We start from the raw sequence: 23,545 nt of genomic DNA, 5'->3' as shown, positions 1-23,545 counted from the left end.
GTTGCTATGCAAACTCAGGGCCAACGGCCACCTTAATTACGCATATGTTGAGTTCAGCCAGAATCACAATTGCCCAGGCATGGAAATCTAAAGATGGACCAGTGGTAGCCATGTGGTAGATACGGCTATGGGGGGTGATGGCCATGGAGAAGGTGGCTGCTTTGGCCCACAGCTCTTACTCTAAATACCTGAATACATGGCTACCGTTGCACGAGTTCACAGATGACAGAGAGCAGATGTATTATAAACCCAGATTGCTCTGTGCAATACCTGTTATCTGATAAAACTGAATACTAGACTTGAAGGGATCCATCGGACATAACAAGACAGGATCAAGTCACTTCTTCACCTTAAGTTGGGGGGAGGGTTGTTTGGGAAAGGAGGGAAAGTTTAACATTTACATTTTCTTTTTTCTTTCTCCTATGTTGTTATTATAAATGAGCACTGGCATTGAAATATACTGAAACCCCGGGTAGGGGCAAAGAAGAAGCGACATGTAAGAAGTATTACATATATGCTACTGATCTGTTATCAAATGTATGCATGTCTATGATGCTCTAAAACTTAAATAAAGTTGATTTTAAAAAAAAGAAGAAAAGTGTAGGAAGAAGTTTAAACTTGCACTTTCAGTGCACTGCACTGAACGTTCCCTTAAACAGTAGGTGCATGTGTTTGGGGGTTTGCATTGCATGTGGGAAGGTGTGTGGCGAATGGGTTTGTGGGGAGCTGGGAAGGTCAGTACGGAGCATAGTTCCACTACTTCTTTTCGTACACTTCGACCACTGGCCTAGTGTTAAAAGACCTTGAAATATGGGCCGAAAGTAAATCATTCCTCGCCAAGCAACAAACTGGCTTTTATAAAGGTCTCTCCACCACACTTGATGGCTTCATTCTTTATACCATCAAAGACCAAAGCATACATAACAAATCCAAGCCTGCAAATATAGCAGTTATAGATCTAACTAAAGCTTTTGACTTGGTCAATAAGGCCAGACTATGGGCAAAACTAAAGATGTGGGGAATTCCCGAAGGATTGCTTGCCATTCCAATAGCTCTCCATCAGCACACCTTAATTCGGGTCAGATTAAATCTAAGCATAGAATTATCTCCCGATATACCTACTGCCAACTGTGTGAGACAAGGATGCATTTTATTCAGATTATGGCTTTGTAGGCACAGTCTGTCAAGGCGACAAATATAGGTTATAGACACAAATATTTTGAAACAAAAGTGACGTCTCTTTCGCGTCAAGTCTTGAGTTGTGGTTGAAAAAGCCAATTAAACCACTGATGTAGATTGCATAATTCGAAGAACTCAGGTTAAAGACGGCGCCAAATCCAGTTTTGCAAAGAAAAAAGGTTTTTATTATTCAAATTGCCCTTGTATGACACGTGTTTCGGCTACATCCACTAGCCTTTCTCAAATCAAGGCCTTATTACTATATGTTCTCAAATATTTGTATTTAGTCAGGTTCACGGATAGATGGGTTCAATCCCTGCACCATTTCCTCGATGCGCTCTTGCACTTAGGTTTAACCTGAGTTCTTCGAAGGATGCATTTTAGCTGCCTTTCTTTTCAATTTATACTTTGCAGATCTTGCACATTTCTTGCTTACACACACGCTTGCATGCCCTAAAATAGGAAAATGTCCCGCTCACTTCCTATCTTATGCTGATATTGCCCTGATTGATCACACTCCTATCGAGCTCCAACATCTAATAAAAGTAATAGAACAATATGCTGGTATAAATGAACTATTAATCAACCTGAGTAAATCTAATATAATGATCCTAGGATGAAAGTCGAATCGTAAAAAACTATGTAAATGGTACATGAACAACCATGCTCTACCTGTAGTAAAAAAGACAAAGTACCTTGGATTTAATTTGAGAATAACCAAGTCATTAAAAGATCTGACTGTGGAATTGGAGAGTAAGATCACACAATACATGAGTCAACTCAAAAAACTACTCATCCCTTTGGGTAGATTCTCAATCCTACCCTTGCTAAAATTCTATAAGGGAAAGGTAATCCCGGCAATGTTATACGGAATGGAACTTGACCCCATTGCCTACCAACTTAATTGGTCTTTGCTGTCTTTGCTTGAAGGTAGTCTATGGGTCACTTCCAGTGTCACTAACGGCTCGTCTTAGATATGAACTGGGCTTACATTCACTACAATCAGAAGTTGATGGGGAAAGTATTACTTTTACATAGATCTATTTTAAACCCATGCAGAAATTCTCTATATGAAGATATAAGATTTCACACAAATTCACAAAAAAGACAATATCTATCAAACTACAGCAATTTGCTGATCAACTCCTCAATAAATGTGAAACTAGTGAAACCCTCATTGTATATCCGGACAAAGCGAAAACAGATTAGATCACAACCAGCGCTTCATTCTGTGATCTCAAAAACACTAGAAATGTTGCCATCTGCGAAAAACCAAGTAAATGTTTTGCCCCACCTAAGAAGATTTCTAAACCTTAAGTGGCGTGCTGAACCTCTGCGCTTCCACCTTAATGTGGTAAAAACAAAAGAAACTATAAGACTATTGCAACATTTAGATCGCAAAGAAGGAGAATGTGACCTTTGTAGTGAAGGAACAAAATTGGTTGTAGAGGTGCACACTTAGTTGGTTAGGATAAAGGAATGTCAATATATATAATGTTACTTCGTAGTGCTCCCTGTTGGGATCTATGCTACTAGACCCAAACTGTAAAGAAAAAGGGGGAGGTATCGCAAAGACCAACTCGCGATACAAACAGGGGCACAAACCATAGCAGACAGATAGCTGCTAAAACACTTTCGTCCAAACTCTTAATAACTTTAAATGAGACAGTTCAAAAAGCTTTATATAAGGTTTCAAAATAAGGTGAGTATTAATCAAAACAAGTGACCAACAATAGACTCTTGTCGGTAATATTTCAACACACAAATTTCATATAAAAGAATCTCCGCACAAGTGATCGTTCAATACAATTCAATTGTTGACAAGTTATTTCATTCAAATAATATACACTGATATCTAGACAGAGAAGTGCTGTTGTTGTGTCTTCTGTCCTATACTACGCGTTTCGGGTTCGTTTTAACCCTTCTTCAGGTAATGATATCAGATAATTCTTTCTGTAAAATGAATAGGAGGTAATTATTATAATATCAAGTTGCTACAATTCTTAAAAGAAAAAGAAAAAAGAGACTAAGGGCTGTGATAACCAATCACTTAACTAACCTGTACTTGAGGTCAAAAATCTGGGTCAATATTCGTAAAAAGTTCACTCTGTGGACTTCCTGAACCTAAAATTGACAGAAAATTACAACTTACTGTCAAGCTAAAGGTAGTTGTTAATAGTGAGTTGTGCGGAGATTCTTTTATATGAAATTTGTGTGTTGAAATTGTTGAAATATTACCGACAAGAGTCTATTGTTGGTCACTTGTTTTGATTAATACTTACCTTATTTTGAAACCTTATATAAAGCTTTTTGAACTGTCTCATTTAAAGTTATTAAGAGTTTGGACGAAAGTGTTTTAGCAGCTATCTGTCTGCTATGGTTTGTCCCCCTGTTTGTATCGCGAGTTGGTCTTTGCGATACCTCCCCCTTTTTCTTTACAGTTTGGGTCTAGTAGCATAGATCCCAACAGGGAGCACTACGAAGTAACATTATTTCTGAGGCTTGTGGAATCTGCTTAGATCACATGCTGTGCATAGGCCGACATCTAGTGGAAGCTGCGGAGTATTACAGTTTGTTTTTCGAAGTCGAAAAATGGGCGTCGACACAGGGCGTGCCAGTAATACTATCCCTAGTGTGACGTCCCCTGTACCCATGATCCCTCACGCGTCTAGGATCCCCAGATTGTTTTTTTCCGCCATTCTGGTCGGAAGCACTTCATCGGAGTTCCCTGGCTTTGCCATATTTTCACTCTAAACTAATTCTAATTTGCCCCGTTTGGCCAACCTTTCGTCGATCAACATCTCGACGCCGAACCGGGGAGGAGATCAACGTCGAATACCCGACGGATTGGGCCTTGAGGCTTCCGCCTCGGCTCGGGCCTGGGCCGCTGGCCTCGGCCCTACAAGTAGGGAGAGTGGGGGTGGTACACTTCCACACTCGACACCTTATTACCTACACACACTTGCCCGCTGCCCACAGGCGCGTATGGAGGGTACGCCCTTTCAGTTTTGCCCCAAGTGTAATAAGAAATACCCTTGGGTAGATAAGCACGCTACGTGCAACCTTTGCCTACCCAGAGACCACCCCGAGACGGGTTGCAGGGCCTGTAGCAGGTTTAAGGCAAAAACTCTTAAGGACCGCTCCACCAAGCGTTGGGCCCACCACGCCAAGCTAGCAGCTATGGAGGCGGAGGGTACCTTCAGCGACGGCAGCGACGCCGAACTTTCGGACGGCGAGGGCACCAAGGCGTCGAAGGACAGCCGAACGCACGTCCCCGGCCTCGGAAGGTCGTCCGTCCCGGCGACTATGGGGAAGTCCCCCGGCGACAAAAGCGTTACACATACACACGCTAAACACAAAAAATCCACCCGAGATTCGACGTCGTCGAAACCTCGGAAAGAGGCACAGAAGGAGCGGTCCGAAAGGACGTCCTCTGGGCGGTCCCGGTCGAGGTCGCCGCACGACGTCAGGCAAGCCTCCACACTTGCACAGAGTGCCTCGACCATTAATATCCCGGAAGATCAATCGTCCGGAGACGAACACGACTTCCACCCCCAGACTGCACCCCAGGAAAAGGGTACATCACTTGGGAGTAAAGAGGGGCCAGTTTCGAAGGCTAGTTCGAAAGACAGGGATTCCACCTCCGATCCTCGACGCCAGGCGTCGAAAGATAAGGGAAAGGGGAAACACACTTCCACCCACGGGGAAGGGGGTAAACAGCAAAGGAAACAACCCTTGCAGTCCTCCACTACAAAAGAACTGACCAAGTCTTCTCAGGGCCAATTCATAGAAAGTCCCAGCAAGGTCACCCCAAGCTCAAAACTCTGGTCATGCGAGGACATTGACAGAGTAATGTCAAGGATGTCTTCCTTGGCGAATTTTTTCGAAAGACACCCTGAACAACTCCTAGCTTTAAACCCTCAGGAAGATTCTCCCTCAGGGTCAAGGGACCCTATCCCCTCAAATAAAAGACCCCGGATCGAGACACCATTTAGGCCTTTAGACCCCATCGAGGTCCAACCCTATTCTTACCTCTTCCCTACAGACCAAGGAAACTCTTCCCTTATAGAAGGTCAGGAAATTGACACGCCAGAAGATCCTGCAGGATCAGATTATTACGGCGAAGACGAAGACGAGGATGAGCCAGAAAATAGCCCAGATATTTTCAGAATGGACTCACCAGTCGAAAGGGAAGCCCCAGTGTCTGACTCCCCAATAGATAATCAGCCCCTCCTGAATGAACTGCTCTTTCGGGCAGCTAACCACTTCCACATAGACACACAAGGTGTCCAGGAAGAAAGGGACTTTGCGGAAGAACTAATAGGGGAAAGGAAGCCAGTAGCCCAGACCATTCCCATCCTAAAATCTGTTCAACGCAGAATAGCACCATCCCTTGTCAACCCAAACCTGACAAGACCTGTAAATCCGAGAGTGGAGAAGCTGTTTAAAGCAGCCCAGTCGGACCCCCTATATATTAGAGGTCAACTTAAGCCAGACTCTCTAGTAGTAACCAACACCCGCAAAAGAGCTGGTACACCATTATCTTCCTCTGAGGCTCCCCCCGACAAAGAAAGTAAAAAACTTTATGGTTTTGGCAGGAAAGTAGCTTCCACGGCAGCCTACCAAGCCAGAATCGCGAATTCCACCACACTGTTGGCTAGCTACAACTGTCACCAGTGGGAAGAAGTGGCAGCACTAATAGACTCTGCTCCCGAACCCCTTAAAAGCCAGCTAGCTCGCATTTGTGCGGAAGGAAGGAACGTGTCAGGCTGCACTGTAAAAGCAACTCTGGACGCCGCTGACAATGCGGGTAGACTTATAGCAGAGGGGACTGTCATCAAAAGGCATGCTTGGTTGAGGCAGTCGGGATTCAAAGCAGAAACACAAGCTGCGCTCTTAGACAAACCAGTGGAAAGTGATCTCCTGTTTGGGAAGGCAGTCGAGGACGCTCTAAAAAACGCTAAGGAGGAATTCGACACCCTCAAATCCCTTGGCCAGTTAACTACCAAACCACCTAACCAAAGAGGGAATGGCAATTTTCGTCGCACCCGCGGCCAAAATTCCAATAGAGGAAATAGCTACTCCCACACCCAGGGTACACAGTGGAACACCAGCTCACAACAGTCTACCCAGGCGTATGGTAGGGGTAGTAAAAGAGGACGTGGTAGAGGCAGAGGCAGCCCCAGTAAAGGAGGAGGCACGCCTCCACCAAAGCAGTGACGCTCAGTTCAGGGTCCCTTCCCATGCAACCCCAGTAGGGGGACGAATATCAAGTTTCACCCAGGCATGGGAAGGGATAACATCCGACAGATGGGTGCTGTCAACAGTATCCAATGGGTACTGCATAGAACTACTGCAACGTCCCCTAAACCATCCTCCAAGACAAAAAGTCCACTCTTTACAACATCAGAAGATCCTCCTCGAGGAGATCGCCATTCTGCTAGAAAAGGACGCGATAGAACTCGTCCCGGGACACCAGGTAAACAAGGGTATCTATTCAACTTACTTCCTTGTGCCAAAGAAAGATTTAACAATGCGCCCAGTTTTAGACTTACGGCCTGCCAACAAGTATGTCAAGCCCCAAAAATTCCGTATGACCACACTACAAGAGGTAATCCCACTCCTAAAAAAGGGGGATTACATGGCAACCTTGGATATGAAAGATGCCTATTTTCATATTTCCATGCTCCCGGCGCACAGAAAATACTTGCGCTTCAAAGTGGACAGTCGCCACTACCAATTCAAGGTACTGCCCTTCGGGATAGCTTCTGCACCAAGGGTATTCACCAAGGTACTGGCGGTGGCAGCTGCACACCTACGCAGGGAGGCAATCCCAGTGTACCCTTATCTGGACGACTGGCTCATAACGGGGGAAACCCCAGGAATCTGCAGGTCAAACATTCAGAGGACCATCGACCTCCTCCACGAATTAGGCTTCTCCATCAACGAGAAAAAGTCAAGTCTGGTGCCAAGCACCTCAAAACAGTTTCTAGGAGCTATCCTAGATACTCAGAAAGGATTGACCTTCCCTTCGGAAGAAAGAATTCGGAACATACTTCTGCAAATTCCGCATTATCAGTCAGGTCAACAGATAACAGTACGCAAAGCTATGCGGTTACTCGGCATGATGGCGTCATGCATTTACCTGGTCCCCCACGCGCGTCTGCGCATGCGTCCCATGCAGGAATGGTTGGCGAAACAGTGGTCTCAGGCAAGTGGTCAGTGGGACGATCTAGTGGTCGTTTCGCCAACACTCGTACAGAACCTACACTGGTGGACAAGAGAGAATCTCGCAAAGGGGAAACCCTTTTACGATCCCGAAGTACAGGCAGTGGTAACTACAGATGCATGCCTGACGGGGTGGGGAGCTCACCATCTCCACCACACAGCTCAGGGTCTCTGGTCTCACTCAGTAGCCAAGAACCACATCAATCTGCTAGAGCTTCTGGCAGTATTCCGAGCGCTGCAGGCGTTCGAGCCCCATCTACTAAACTTGTCGGTGCAGATCAGGACGGACAGCACGACAGCCATGTTCTATCTGAACAAGCAAGGAGGGACTCGTTCGCCAAATCTGTCCAAGCTTGCCCAGAAAATATGGAGATGGGCACTCAGACGGAACATCTTCCTGTCATCGCAACATGTTCCAGGGGAGCTCAATTCCCTAGCGGATGCTCTAAGCAGAGACTCCCTCCCAGAAGAACACGAATGGGTCCTTCACAAAGACGTAGTAGAAGATCTCTTCTCTCAGTGGGGTTTCCCCACTATAGACCTATTCGCCACAAGCGAAAACAAACAATGCCCAGGATTTGCATCCAGGTTCCCACAACCGGACTCCCAGGGGAATGCCCTGTGGATGAACTGGTCAGGGATGTTTGCGTACGCTTTCCCACCAACTCCTCTCATCAGGAAGGTGGTGTACAAGATGAACAAGGAATCGATGACGCTCATCCTAGTTGCTCCCATGTGGGCGAGACAACCATGGTTTCCACACCTACGCAGGATGGCGGTATGCGAGCCCATCAGACTCCCAGCCTGGTACAACCTTCTGTCCCAGCAACAAGGTCAAACAGTGCATCAGGAACCCAACTCTATGAACCTAGCAGCATGGCTCCTGAAGTCATAGAGTTTGGACATCTCAAATTACCACAGAGGTGTATGGACATTCTAAAAGAGTCTAGGAAACCAAATACAAGGCACTGTTACTTTGACAAGTGGAAAAGATTCGTTATCTGGTGCCAGAGTAAACAAATCAACCCGGTTGATTGCACTCCTTCCAACGTTGTAACATACATGCTCCACCTGCTGGATGCAGGGTTGGTTTTTAACTCTCTGAAAGTACACCTGGCAGCCCTCTCAGCCTACACCACATCCCATAACAAGGTTTCGTGGTGGAAAGTACCAGTGGTTAAAGCCTTCATGGAAGGAGTAAAGAGACTTCACCCTCCTATCTCGAACCCACCGCCAGGATGGGATCTCAATGTGGTGCTATCTAAGCTCATGGGGCCCCCCTTCGAACCCATGCATAAAAGTAGTCTCAAACACCTGACTTATAAAACGGCCTTCTTAGTAGCCATTACCTCCATAAGAAGGGTCAGTGAAATTCAGGCTCTGTCAGTGCAAGATCCTTTCTTTACTATCCACAAGGACAACTGGTTTTACGCACACACCCTAGATTCTCACCAAAATTCATATCCAAGTTCCATGTAAACCAGTCCATCGAGCTTCCGGCTTTCTTCCAAAACCCACAAAGCTCAGCTGAGGTGAAACTACACACCCTAGATGTGCGTAGGGCGGTCTTATACTATGTAAATAAAACCAGACCGCTAAGGAAAACAGATCAACTGTTTGTCTCCGTAGCTACAGGCAGAGAGGGGGATCGCGTCTCTAAGGGCGCTATCTCAAAGTGGATTATCAACTGTATACAGCTGTGTTACTCTCTTTCTGAAAAAACTCTGCCTTTTACGCCAAGGGCCCACTCTACCAGAGGCATTGGGGCCACTCTGGCTTTCATTGCAAATGTTCCCCTTGACACCATTTGCAAAGCAGCTACTTGGAGCTCTATTCACACTTTTACTCAGCATTACTGCATTGACACTCATTCCAAGGCAGATACACAAGTGGGACAAGCGGTTCTAAGACACCTGTTTGCTCATGACCCTTCTCACATCCCACCTCCTTCTTCTGGTACTGCTCGCTAATCTATGCACAGCATGTGATCTAAGCAGATTCCACAAGCCTCAGAAGGGATACATTACTCACCGTAATCGTATTTCTGATGCTTGTATCTGCTTAGATTCACATGCGACCCACCCTTCCTCCCCTCCGAGAGAAGGCGCATGGTTGCTTGTAGTCTTACCTTTCTGTCTATCTGCTTGGACTATCTGTACTCACGCTACTCCTCATGCTACCTCATGTCAGGAAAAACACAATCTGGGGATCCTAGACGCGTGAGGGATCATGGGTACAGGGGACGTCACACTAGGGATAGTATTACTGGCACGCCCTGTGTCGACGCCCATTTTTCGACTTCGAAAAACAAACTGTAATACTCCGCAGCTTCCACTAGATGTCGGCCTATGCACAGCATGTGAATCTAAGCAGATACAAGCATCAGAAATACGATTACGGTGAGTAATGTATCCCATATATTGACATTCCTTTATCCTAACCAACTAAGTGTGCACCTCTACAACCAATTTTGTTTCTAGTATTCTTTTGTTGCTACACCAATAATAGAGGTTGCACCACAGATATTTCACCAATTGTGTTTGACACAATATCATGTCATTTTCTAAAATAGAGAGCCTTACAACTAATCGAGCAGAAACTTTAGCGTTTTCTGAAGAAGAAGCCAATCGTATTCTTAAACTTATTAAAACAACAGAAAAAGAACTGGGCTCCTCAACTAAACCTGAACAACTTCTATATCAACTAGAGAGGTTGATACGCCGTGAAATCAATCAGAAACTACATGCAACGACCCTGTCACAATATTACAAATCCCAAAGAATTCCCAGAGGACTTAGAATTGATCTCGAACCTACATTGTGCAAAGAAAATCCCGAGTTCATTAAAAGGTGGAGACAAATATTGAACAAGTGTTCCTTGGATCTTATCATTCTGACGATAGAAGAATTATCAAAATCATTGACAACGCTAGAAACGGATATTGAAAATACGAAGAAAGCTCTTTCGACTTTTATTTACAAAGAGGAACTGTCACAACTACTAGAGGAGGTGAATAGCAAATTGGATGATTTCAAAACTGGCCTGGAGACAAAAAAAGTTCGCAAATTCAGGAGAGATACATTAGACTATAAACTAGACATTTTATATACATGGAAAGAATACTATCAACAACAGGACTCCTCAAGAAATAAACGACCCTTTTTTAATAACAAGCCAACGCCGAACAATTCTACGAATACCTCTGAAGCTTCGAGCGGTGAGGTAGAAAACCAACAAGAACCTAGCGAACGCCCACATCAGCCACGAACACCAGAGAAAGAACAACGTGGCTTTAGCCAAACGCCTAGCACTTCCACAGCACCTACTTCAGAGATACCACCCACGTCCTATTCTTTTTTAGACCGGCTAAGATCCGACGCAGCAAAAAAAAGAAATCCTCTCAAAAAAGTACTCCCTCAGCCCAAGAAGACCTAGTAGTCAATATTTCTAGATACCAACTAAGTCAATTTGAACACCAGACGCTCCAAAAGGGACTCTCATTTGTTCCCCATTATTCGAGTACTTTATTGAAAGAAAAAATCAGCTTTTTTAAACTGATGCGGTAGATGAAACTTAGTCTTTTTTGATTCAATTGAAATACCTGAAAAGGAGACTCAGTCTGAATTTCTTGAAATGAAATCCAAGAGTACATTTGCTCTTCCGGTTCAGAACTGTATTTTGGAATCTTTTCAAAAATCTGTTCTTAATGACTTTAAGAAAATCAACTTCAAAAGAAAACGGCGCACAAATCGGACTGCGAGAGAAAAACAAGCACTCGACAGACTCTGGCGTAATCCAGAAATTATTATCAAACCGGCTGACAAGGGTGGCGCCTTGGTGATATTAGATACATCGAAATATAAAGCAGAAGTGAAAAGACAACTTGCGGATACAGAGACCTATATGGAAGTTAATACAGATCCAACCGAACAAGTGAGAGAGATAATCAAGAAAACCTTAGATGCGGCAGAAGAAGAGGAAATTATTTCATACAAAACTAAAGCGTTTTTGACAAATTCACATCCAATCATGCCGGTTATTTATGTTTTACCGAAAATTCACAAAGATCTACAGAATCCACCAGGACGTCCAATAATAGCGGCTAGCAATAGTCTCTTGGAACCACTTGCACAATATATAGATAAAATAATCCAACCTCTAGCACAACTGGCTTGTTCCTACATCAAAGACACCAATGATTTCCTATCGAAATTGACAACGATTTCCTTTGATCCAACTACGGACATTTTGTTTACTATGGACGTCACCAGCCTCTATACAAATATTACTCATCAGGCAGGACTTGAGGCAATCGAATGGGCACTCCTAAGAACAACCAGCAACATTAAGTCTGATAGACTGTTTGTCATGCAGCTACTTACAATTGTATTGAACAATAACTTTTTTATGTTTGAGGACAAATATTATATTCAAATTTCTGGAACCTCAATGGGTGCCGTGATGGCTCCCAGTTACGCAAATATCTTCATGACATACCTAGAAGAGACGAAAGTACTTAATAATCGGATGTGGGATCAAAAATTGAAACTCTACACAAGGTACATAGACGACCTCTTCGGTATCTGGAGTGGAACAGAAGAAGAACTAACACAATTTATCAAGTTTATGGACACATTGGCACAAAGGATCAAGTTTACCTACAAAATGAGTAGAACATCATTGGAATTCCTTGACGTAATGGTGTATGAACATCAGCGGAAACTCACCACTACTGTATTCACCAAATCAACAGATAGGAATAGTCTGCTCCTTGCATCTAGCTTTCATCCACAAACAACGAAAGTATCCCTCTGAGCCAATTATTGAGATACCGAAGAATCGTATCCGAAGAAGATGAATTTGATAAAAAAGCGAATGAACTAACCAGGAAATTACTTTCGAGAGGTTATGACCAGACACAGCTACAAAATGATAAAGAAAAAGTCAAGAACATCACTAGACAACAAGCTTTGAGTCCAACTGCCAAGAAAGATACTACAGACATTGTGTATGTCACTACTTACTCGCAACAAAGCAAACAGATTAAAAAGATAGTGAAAAATAACTGGGAGAAATTATCACTTGATCCTAAATTAGTAAGCCTTTTTCCGACACCTCCACTTTTTGCTTACAATAAGAGCAAGTCAATCCGAGATTGTCTGATTAAATCAGACTTCTCCGCGAAGAAATTACAGATGAGCAATTTTAAGGGAACCCTCCCATGTAACAACTGTAACTGCTGTCACAATGTCCTACAAGGTAATTACATTCATCACCCTCATAAAGGCAACAAGATTGCACTAAATCACACTTCCACATGTGATACTCGGAGTGTTATTTATGGCATTAAGTGTCCCTGTGGGCTCTATTATGTGGGTCTTACAGGCAGGAAAGCCAAACAACGATGGTGCGAACATAAATCTAATGTGCGACTAAAACTCATGAAATCTCCAGTAGCACAACATTTTAATGAACGCAATCACACAATTGCACAAATGCAATTTGTAATTCTGGAACATGTTAAATTACCTAGACTAGGAGGCAACTTACAAAAATTGCTTCAACAAAGAGAAACATTCTGGATAGACAAATTGGACTCAATGGCTCCCCGGGGAATGAACTTAGAATGGGATTTGTATTGTTTTTTTGTGACGGACTGTCTGCTACAGAGTTTTGTGATTGAAGGTTCATTACTGTTTTTTTGAGCTCTAATGGGGTATATCTTTTCGACGGACTATCTGTTGCAATGTTTTGTGATTTAATGTTTATCACTGTTCTTGAAGATCTAAAACATTTCATATGTTTAGAAGCGATATTGTTTGTTTTAGCTGTTGCATACAAACTGTTGAGACATGCACCTGATATTTTTGTAAGGTGCTTATAGAGGAAAATTTGTTTTGTAACTCTATAACTTGTTGGCAACAATGATCGTAAATCGGTCAGATACCGATAAACCTGTGAGCGAATGAAACTCCAAGTAGAGAGTAGGCAAAACGGGCAGTCAGCTCCCTTTGTCCCTTAGATTAACTATTAATCTACAATACTGGCCAGGTTAGCTCTCATTCACACAATCGCATGGATAGGCGTTATTTACTTTTTCTTCCAACATGGCCGCCGTTTTGAACCGCCCTTACACTCTAGTTTATTTACTCATACACGTCGCCACTAACTACGCTGAAACTGTAGGAGAAACAGGAAGTTCGCTGCACTCCCGTCAGGCAAACGCGGTGCGAGGCTCGTATTCATTGAAGCAGGTAACTCTCTCGCTATAGCGACTAATACAAACCCGTGAGATAGGGTGTGATTCTAATTCATGTACACTAACACGGGGGTGCGATTGTATCCCCCTTTCTAACAGAGTTCTACAGCGGTTGTACCGCCACGTTATATATGGCAACAGTTATCGATGCGAAGCTTCACGCACGTACACTTAAAGGTTGTCTTGTGACCTTATACGTCTTGTTCTCTATGGTAATTGGAAATTAACGACGTGGAACGGTAACACTTCAATCAAGGAAGTCATACCATACTCAGCTCCAGGTAAACGCCTCATAGCCAAAGTTAAATAGTTTATCCAAGTCATGTACTTCTAGCATAGATTTAAAACAACAATACCTTTGTCTATTTATTACAGCCGCTTGCACTGTTTCTCAAGAGGCGGCTTTGGAAAAGTTGAAGTACCCTACGATCTCCATACCTAGCATCGACTACCCCGATAGGTGAGCAATGAAAGTTCTTTTTCAGTACAGCGATCTGAGAGTGGGACCCAGCGCTTCGTTGCGCCGCTGGTCCCATTCCAGATCGCCATTACACTCACTATTAACAACTACCTTTAGCTTGACAGTAAGTTGTAATTTTCTGTCAATTTTAGGTTCAGGAAGTCCACAGAGTGAACTTTTTACGAATATTGACCCAGATTTTTGACCTCAAGTACAGGTTAGTTAAGTGATTGGTTATCACAGCCCTTAGTCTCTTTTTTCTTTTTCTTTTTCTTCTAAGAATTGTAGCAACTTGATATTATAATAATTACCTCCTATTAATTTTACAGAAAGAATTATCTGATATCATTACCTGAAGAAGGGTTAAAACGAACCCGAAACGCGTAGTATAGGACAGAAGACACAACAACAGCACTTCTCTGTCTAGATATCAGTGTATATTATTTGAATGAAATAGCTTGTCAACAATTGAATTTATAACTCTGATGTGTTTTTGAAAAATTTATTGAACGATCACTTGTGCGGAGATTCTTTTATATGAAATTTGTGTGTTGAAATTGTTGAAATATTACCGACAAGAGTCTATTGTTGGTCACTTGTTTTGACTAATACTTACCTTATTTTGAAACCTTATATAAAGCTTTTTGAACTGTCTCATTTAAAGTTATTAAGAGTTTGGACGAAAGTGTTTTAGCAGCTATCTGTCTGCTATGGTTTGTGCCCCCGTTTGTATCGCGAGTTGCTCTTTGCGATACCTCCCCCTTTTTCTTTGTAGTGAAGGGTCAGTTCAGGACATGAGGCATCTTTTGATAACTTGTCCAGCCATACAATTAGTTTGTGAGAACTATTTCTCTAAATTTGTTCATGACAATGATTGGTTAAAAGCTCAAGGATTTTGCCACAGACGCTCGGCTGGTAAAGAGATCTCATTAGTCATAGAACTGCTGAAAATATTGAATGAATTGCACTTAATTGTAAAAAGAAAGATAATCTCATATTTAAGAATAACTGTTAAATTCTAGTTTGATATATTTATATATATATGTATCTTTTAAATTAAATGTACTGAATGAAATGATAAATGCATTATTTATGTTTTAGTGCACTTTCCTAACTTTGAGAACACTGTGTAAAAAGTCTATATATGACTAATGACACAAAGAAATTAAGAAAAATTGAAATGGTTCAGATCCAGAGGCCAATGAAAAGGACTGGAGTATGAAGCGTCAACTCTATTCTTCTAAATAAGTCTGTGAACTGAATGTTGGTGGAGACCGCATTCTTCAGAGGATTGCTTGAGGCTTAGTAATAGCCAAGGATTGGTGACCTTGCATAACAATGGTACAAATATCAGGCATACCACTCCCATGAGCCCACGCAACTTTGCACTTTGATTGTATCACTATAATTAAGTGGTACATGATTATGATACTCTCCTTTCAGACTATGGCGTAATTGTGTTGGACTTTGTTCCTACTTGCGTTGTATGTTGTCTACATGAGACAATCCTGCCGTGATCGTGGCCCCTCGCCCACCGTTCCACTTAATGCCATTGTATGCATGCACTGAATCCAGGCTAGTAAAACATTGAGGTCTCTATGGGCATTCAAGCTGACTAGTAAAGGCCTCTTTGAAGTTCTGGGTGGACCATGAACAGTCCAGCCTCCGTCTTTCTTATATGAAATGGAGGATATTTGTGTTACCTACATTATATGTACAAGACCTGCTTCCTCTGGTAGTAGTCTTTGAGTAGCAATCCTCAGACAGCTCAACTAAGTAGAGCAAATAAGTACCCTCTTTCTTCAAAACATCTAAGCGAGCCCCTGTGTATTTCTTTTCCGACTCTTGCATTGCTACAGTCAACATGTGCGAAATTATTCCATTATCAGTACACATGTTCTCACGAATACGCAAACCTCTGAAGACAGTTCAATGTTTTTTTTTCTTCAGAATAGTAAAGGGGATTTCACTCTCTATTGCAGTGTGGGTCGATTCCCTCACTGACCCAGGTGTTCCTCAACCCCAGGCTTCTTAATAGTGATCAGTAACACCAACTTTCTAAAAAACTGTCTAACTGGATGTGATGGCCTAAAGGCAAATGCCTTTTCTATCTAATAATCCCTTTGGGAACAATCAAGATGATCCTTCCTCTAAGTTCTCGAATGCAGTGTAACTACTTATTTTTGGTGCCTTCCAAACACTTATGCCTCACTTGGATTAACTCCCTTCCCTCTCCATTGCCTCTCTCCCTCACCTAGTTCCCCCGGGCCAGCCACTGTCTGTTATTTCCCCAGATGAGATGGTAAAGGCAAAAAAGCACACAAATGGTGTCTTGGGCCCCCCATTTATTTTGTACTTGAGTACGCCTGTGTTTGTCAATAGCTGCCCGCTCTCATTATAGTCAATATCCCAGTTTGTATACAGCTTTCCCGGAGCATTTTAGATGCCGGCTTGGTAAAGAACTTGTTCCTAGGAGACATAGAAACAGACTGCCCAGCATGTTGCAATACAGGCATGGAATGATTGATGGTGAAACAGGCTAGCAAATTAAGAAGGGACTGAGGCCCTCCCAACTCCCGCACAGCAGAGGACTGGCTCTGGCACTATCCCTGGTAGGCCTCCCATCCCAGGATGAGATATCTCTTAAACCCCTCTTGAAAGGGACAGGTCCCAGACCCTGTCACAACCTGCTTTACCTATTCTGTGTGATGCGTCGATTTGCATTTGAGCTGCTTCTGTTTTAAAACAAACTTCTATTACATTGAATATTTGAGGTCCATTTGCAGGATTTCTGCTTTACTACACTTAGGTCAATCTGTGGCTGATATGTGTGTGTGTACTTTAGGGTAGCAGCTTTTTCTTTGTTGAGGTACAAAACATTTGACAAATGCTGACTGGACAATGGGTACATTATGCTCTCATTCAAATGAAGTGTAAAGACTGATGCATTGTGGAACTTTTCATGCACTGTTTGTGGTTTTAGTGCTGCTGTTAATGCATATATTTGATATTTTCTTGATACGGTTCACAGTTGATGCTGTCCGAGTGGCTGATCGATGTCCCCCCAGATCTGTCAAAGGATTGGCTCTTGGTGGTGTGTCCGATAGGGAAAAGATCCCTCGTTGTTGCCTCTAAGGTAAGGAGTTGTGCTTTAGCTCATCTCTTCGTGCCTATGTTTGTGTTTGACTTGGCACACCTCTATGTACAGTTACACAGCTTGTCAGTTTCTGTGCATTCCAGAATGGGGCATTTTCTTAAACCTACTGCTCCATTGAGAAAGCTTTTGCTACTCTGTACCAGAAGGGCAGTGTTTTCTATCTGATCTGTATGTCTCATGGCTGGACAATAAGGTTTAATATATAAACAAGGCACCAACATTGCTATTGTGGCTCCAAAAACAATGTTGACCACTGCATGCCAGAATGGAGATTAACCATTTCATTCACGGTACTACCAGAGCTGCTTTGAATGCTCTGTATGAAATAGTTTGTGTGGTTTAACATTCTGATAAAGGAGGTGCTCCTTACCAAGCAAAGGTCAGAATTACAGCGTTTACATGGGTTCTTAATGTTTTACTAGTTATCCAGCAAGTTTGAGAAACCATATGATTTGTTATAATGTCTAATTTTGTAAGACAAAATAAAAATATTTAAAACATATTTGAATAGGTTTGTTGTTATGGAAAGATCTAAGTTGACGTTGATATTGGAGGTAGAGACATTGTTGGAACACTTAACCTTCATGCAAGGAAAATGTTGGGAAAGCACTTTGCACCCTTGTATTGTCTTTCTATGTGCTTTTTGAGCTTCTAAAGTGTTCTGTAGTTGATACTTTTCATTTTACTTAATGCATTGAGTGCCCTTAAGACATAGATGAATGTCATGTTAACCAAATTAAATTAAATAAATGATAAATACAATATGTATATATGACCTAAATAAATTGATCTTGGTTTGCCACTAAGTGTGCGGGTGGGCCCTAATTTAGGTAGGTAAGAAGAGGGTGCTCTGTGTCCCTCACATCCACCCCTTAACTAGCACGGTAGCCCGAGAGGTTTGGGCACGCAAAAGATTCAAGTATTTTATTTACGTGTCTCTCGCTTTGTACCTTTGACGTATTCTGACGTACTCCTTCCCGTACTCTGCAATATTCTAGCAATCCAACTTGATGATTTTGAGCAACCTCATTAACTATACATTGATGTACACTATGTGATCAAATCCATTTTATTAATTCACTAATGGATGCAGTCAGAACTTAAAGTATATAAATATGTATGTGCAAAAACACAGTCCATTCCTTCAATTCCACATGCCAATCTGTCCCTTCCCTTCTCTCTCTCTATTTTTCTACAAATACATGTGTTTGTGCATACTACTTCTTTGTCCTGAATTTTACTGAAGATGTTTCACAGCTCTCCATTGATGGGTGTGAAACCATCTTCCCTAACGGAAAGACAGGGTTCCTGCGAAAATGTATACCCAACTCTGTGGGTAGCAAGTGTAAAGGCCTGCCAGGACCTAGTCTAAACCAGTTCAAACCACTATGGAGAGTGCAAGCTTGGGCTCGCAAAGGGCCCACATGTGCACATCTGCCATTTTAGGCCTGCCTTGTGGCTTTTCGGAACAAAGGAATCCCCTGAAACAACATGACCAAGAGTAGGACTTAAAAACTGCCCATTATTACCTGTGACGATCCTTCAGATGGCGTCACTTCTCCCCAGGGGGGGAAGCCCCTTTCCATGAGGCTAGAGAGGTGACCAATAGTCCCCCCAGGGGTGGTAACATGCAGGAGGATTTCATGGAGAGGGACTCCTCTCCTGGGGATAAGGACGCAATTGGGAGACACTGCCCCTTTAAATACCAAATCCACAGGCTAATGTTAATGCCAGAACATTCTACGTATAAGCTCATGTCCGAAACCATGTGTTACTGTAAAATATCAACCCATCCTGATGTCATAGGTACAGGGATGAAGAAGAACTTGAATGCTACAATCGAGCGGGACGAAGGCTCGATCAGCTGCTGTCAATTGGACTGGCGTTCCGCTGGGGCCGTCCCTGCTAGTTAAACTGAACAGCAAGGAAGGACACGGAGCTCGATATCCGGAGAAGGGAGAAAGATCTCGATATCTGAAGACGGAGGAAGGTGTGGTGAAGACGATTGTAGTAGAAATTCTCGTCGGCCGACACAGCGTCAGCTGAGAGTTTGAGAAGTATCCAAGAGAAAACTGGTGAAGAGAACGAACTAGTCGCAGGAGACTAAAGGTTAAACCAGAGGTTGGTGGACCGATTGAGAGAAGAAACTATCGGTCAAATGCCAGTCCGGAATCCGAAACCGAACAGTGTGAATCCACAAGGAGGTAGTTTGAGAAAAGGGCGAAGAGAAACCGAGAGGCGCGAGAAAAGAGTGTCACTTACAGGCCGGAGGCTAAAGCAGAGAAAGAGTGGAACAGGTGTGGTGGTTGTGTGTTCTGTAATGGGTGGACCGTGCAGTCCGACAACTATGCAGTGACAACCAAGCAAAGACTGCTTCAGAGCTGCGGAGGCAAACTAGCAGAAGGTGGATCAGACAGTGGCGTGACCTGTGATGGGTGGATTGGGTGATCCGAAACCTCCGCCGAACAGCCAGCAACAAGTGGCCGTGAAAACAAACTCGCCCAATTCGTGAACGATATATTTTTATTTTTATTTTTTATTTTTATTATTCTTATAAAGTGCTACTAACCCATAGGCCTCAGAGCGCTACACAAAAACAAAAACTTACAAACAAAATGAATGGAATAAAGAACAGAATAAATACGTAAGAATAAACCGCAGAGAAAAACATCAGGGGGATATGTAAATAAGAAGCATAGTGAGAGATTTAAGTAACACACTACGAAACATAAAAAAAGAAAATTGAGGGACCCATTAGAACAAGGCACATCAAATTACTACTAAGAAATAGAAAAACAGTAAATTAGGCAATAAGCTCTAGATTTGTAGAGCCCATAGGCCAATGTTTACAAAGTTTCAAATACATGGGCAGGGTACCAGTTCCATATCCCACCAAAATACAGTCACTATTCCCTTGGGAACACGAATTGGCCAAGTCAATTCTGCACAAGAATTTCAAATCAGAGGGGCGCACTATGCCAGGCCCCGTCCTTGCACGTAGCCAGGCAAGGACTTTATTACGGAGTGCATCACTGGGTTCATTCTTAACTGGTCTGGGGACATTAGAAATAATAAAGTTCTGATTGTCCAACACAAGGGCCTTAGTGTCTTCATTCTTCAGAGCTGGCATGTTGGATTTCCAAAGGCGCACAGTCCTTAGGTCTGTCCTTTTGGGCTTCTGCGACTCCTGATAGCTAGCTGAACATGCTGGCACAGGTACAGTGGAGGATTCCGGCAGAGCCATTCTGGGAATCTGTGGTGACTTATTCACTAAAGGAGCAAGGGAGGATGATGCATCTTTACGAGGGGGGCACAGGTCAAACCCGACACCAGTACATGGAGCCCTTGTCGAGTGAGCAGGATTACCGGCTTCTTTATGAGGAGGATCTGTCTGAGTAGAGCAGGTTACTTTAACCGTAGACGACACGCTCATGAATGAAGTGTTATCTGCTTCTAGCCGATCAGTTTGAGAGGAACAGGATACTTTAATATTAGACGACACAGTCGTAGATAGAGCATTGGCTGCATGCGCATTTCTAAAGAAAAAAACACAAGATATTTTTCTGCAGAAATATCTAAAGACGTGAGCCATGCGTCCAAATCCTCAGTTATTACAATTATTCAGCTCAGTTACGAGAGTCTCTTTCCAAAGATCCAGTGCTCAGACATAAAAGTCATGTCAGTATTCTTCACTGAGACAGAGGGCAGAGGCGAAGTGGGAGTGAGATTGTTCATACTCGCCCCCCCCCCTGGGGAATAGGGAGCCAATATGGTACAGGGTGGCCAATCCTCATTAGTTTCAGAGATTGAGGAAGGCACTTGGTAAATCTTGTTGGTGTTGTCTTTACAGCTAAGCATTCCCAGAGTGGTCGAAGTAAGTGGGCCGGTGTTGTTAACCTGCAAAATAGAGCTGTTAACATTGACTTCCCCATGAGCTGAAAGACTTTTATTGGATATGCCCATAGTTATTGGGCTTCTTGAGGGAGGGGCCAGACCGGCATCAGAGATCATGCAGGGCTCCTCGGAAGAGCCCAGGGACTCTGGCAAAGGCTTAAAATGCCTGGTACGAATGCGCTCTCTTCTACGACAGCTATGGGCTAGGACTTCCGCAAGACGGTCTTTTTTATGGGATGGCATGGAAACCGGGGAATCAGCCATAAGGTTAATTGAAGTGTCATACAGCAGGACTGCAGCTACTGGCCAAGCGAAGTGTGCTTTTAGAGTAAAAGTAAAAGAAAAAGCTGTTTAAAAACAAAGCAGTCACTGACTATGAGACAGTGAAAATATACCTGCGGACAATGGACGAGGCAGCCGTAGGCTCGGAGCACCAGACCAGACTTTCCGTGGGTGCAACAGGGCACGGCATGACATGACGAAACGAAGCACAAGAACAATCCCCCTCCAGGAGGAACGAGCCCGAGGCAACGCACGCCAACAGAGGAGAGCACCTAGAGAGCTCACTACTGCCGTCAAGTCGCACTGCCGTAAGAACGACAGCCGCCTCCGATGGTATTGACAGCTCTCCTACAGCCTTCTGGTATCTGCAGTTTCATCAATAGAGTATCACCACGAGCATGCACCTTCGTGGTGCCTGCTGCTGGGGTCAAGAAAGAAGTGAACCTGTGGTACATAAAAAGGAACTTAAGCTGCATCCCCGGGAACCCAAGTAACCCTCTCTGTGTCAAACCCGAGATGGGCCAGGAAGCTTCAGGAGGCATTTATATAAGTAAAGGAAATACCTTTTATGAGGAAGCCATGGTATCACAAGTTAGACACTGACACAAAAGAGGCAAGTTCAACAGAGTGTTATTAAAGTTTTCAATGGGGTTGTAAACTTCCTATCTTGCCCTAACGCTATAATGGGAGTAATCTCGACCATTAAATAAAAGAAAATACGTCCTCGTCAGTCTTTTAGTCAAAATAAAGGATTATCTAATAAACCTACACTTGCCCTGATTCTTATACGATAACAGGGTGAAAGGATATGCAATAAAAAACGAAAAGGTGAATCAAATACAATCAGGATAGCAATGTTACTGGATTGTGACTCCCTTCCCCATGTTCAAATCACGGGGGGGTGGATCCAAAGGAGTTCTTGCTTGATGGCTGACTTACACAGTTCACACGTTTTGCAAACTTTGAAGTAACTTGAATACCGTGCACACCACAGTGTCGGCCCAGCTTGTCCTGGGTTCAATAGTTCAATCTTTGCGAGGCTTCCTTCACCTTGGTTCAGCATAAATCTGTCAGTTTTGATACAACATTCTTTTACAACTGACCCCTCAGGTCTGCCGGGTCTGTTTTGACTTTGAATAAAGCAACAATATTCTTTCATAATGGAACTCTCACGTTTCCCTCGCCGGAATCTGGGTCTTATCTTGAGGTTTTCACAAACTAGAAAAAAAATGTCACAATGCCTTACCCAGACGTCCCTCATCTGGATTCGACCCTCACTCCCATGGTACTTCTCTCTGAAGACTTTCGATAGTGCACACTTCCATGCATGACGACTTCAGTGTTTCCCATACAGTTTGCACGTGCTTCGGTAGCATCAATGCTTTCCTTAGTTCTTCTTTGTGTGGCATTGTCGTCCCTCCTGAGTCCTTCCCCTTCCTGGAGGCCACTCCACTGCTTTAGCTTTCCGTGTGGTTTTTACGTTGGGATCTCTGCGGCCCTCCTGGGTCCTTCCCCTGCCTGGAAGCCAGCCCAATGTTTTAGCTTTCATACAGGCCCTCTTGGCTTTGGTAAAACTTGTTTCTGTACAATTTTATGTTCGGTCCAAATTAGTTTAACGGTTCATAGGTAATTCGCAGATATCTTCCTTTTTGTATTTTCACTACAAGTACCATGATGCATCTCCCTGTATGGTCAATAGTGGACTTCAAGCTTACAAAAAGGGTTAATATATTTCAGCAAAACTCCCGCTTCAGCCTCACAGGCGTGCTGGGTTTCCCCTTACTCAGAAACTCACCGGCCACGCTACCTGCTCTGGCTCCCTGGAGACACGGCTCCCTCGCCACGCTGCGACCCTCAAGCCACACTGGGTCAGCATTCCGGCGTCCCGTTCTCCTTTGGTCCAGGTAGCAAGTTGGGCTGAGACTGAGAAGGGCTCGCCTGCTGCTCTTTTCTGCCAGGAACACCAACTTTTATACACCTGTGCTTCTTTAACAGGCTGCAGGTGTGAGTTATGGCTTTGCTGGCCTGACTTGCCTGACCCTTGTTAGTGGGACATTGGTTGTTTCTAAAGTGGGTTGCCCTTATT

General features: G+C 43.5%; 1 protein-coding gene across 1 annotated transcript in view; it reads left to right on the top strand.

Moving 5' to 3' along the window:
* Positions 1–23,545, top strand: part of SNUPN (snurportin 1) — a 402,681-nt gene that overhangs the window by 219,815 nt on the left and 159,321 nt on the right. The window contains exon 4 of the mRNA XM_069624560.1: positions 17,158–17,262. Coding sequence (XP_069480661.1) covers positions 17,158–17,262 — 105 coding nt within the window. The remainder of the gene's footprint in view (positions 1–17,157; positions 17,263–23,545) is intronic.

Source organism: Ambystoma mexicanum, chromosome 11, assembly GCF_040938575.1.
Source record: "Ambystoma mexicanum isolate Mex_15411 chromosome 11, UKY_AmexF1_1, whole genome shotgun sequence".
In the NCBI taxonomy this organism is placed as follows: Eukaryota; Metazoa; Chordata; class Amphibia; order Caudata; family Ambystomatidae; genus Ambystoma; species Ambystoma mexicanum.
The sequence above is the reverse complement of the archived record's forward strand: the minus strand, read 5'-3'. Positions and strand labels throughout refer to the sequence as shown.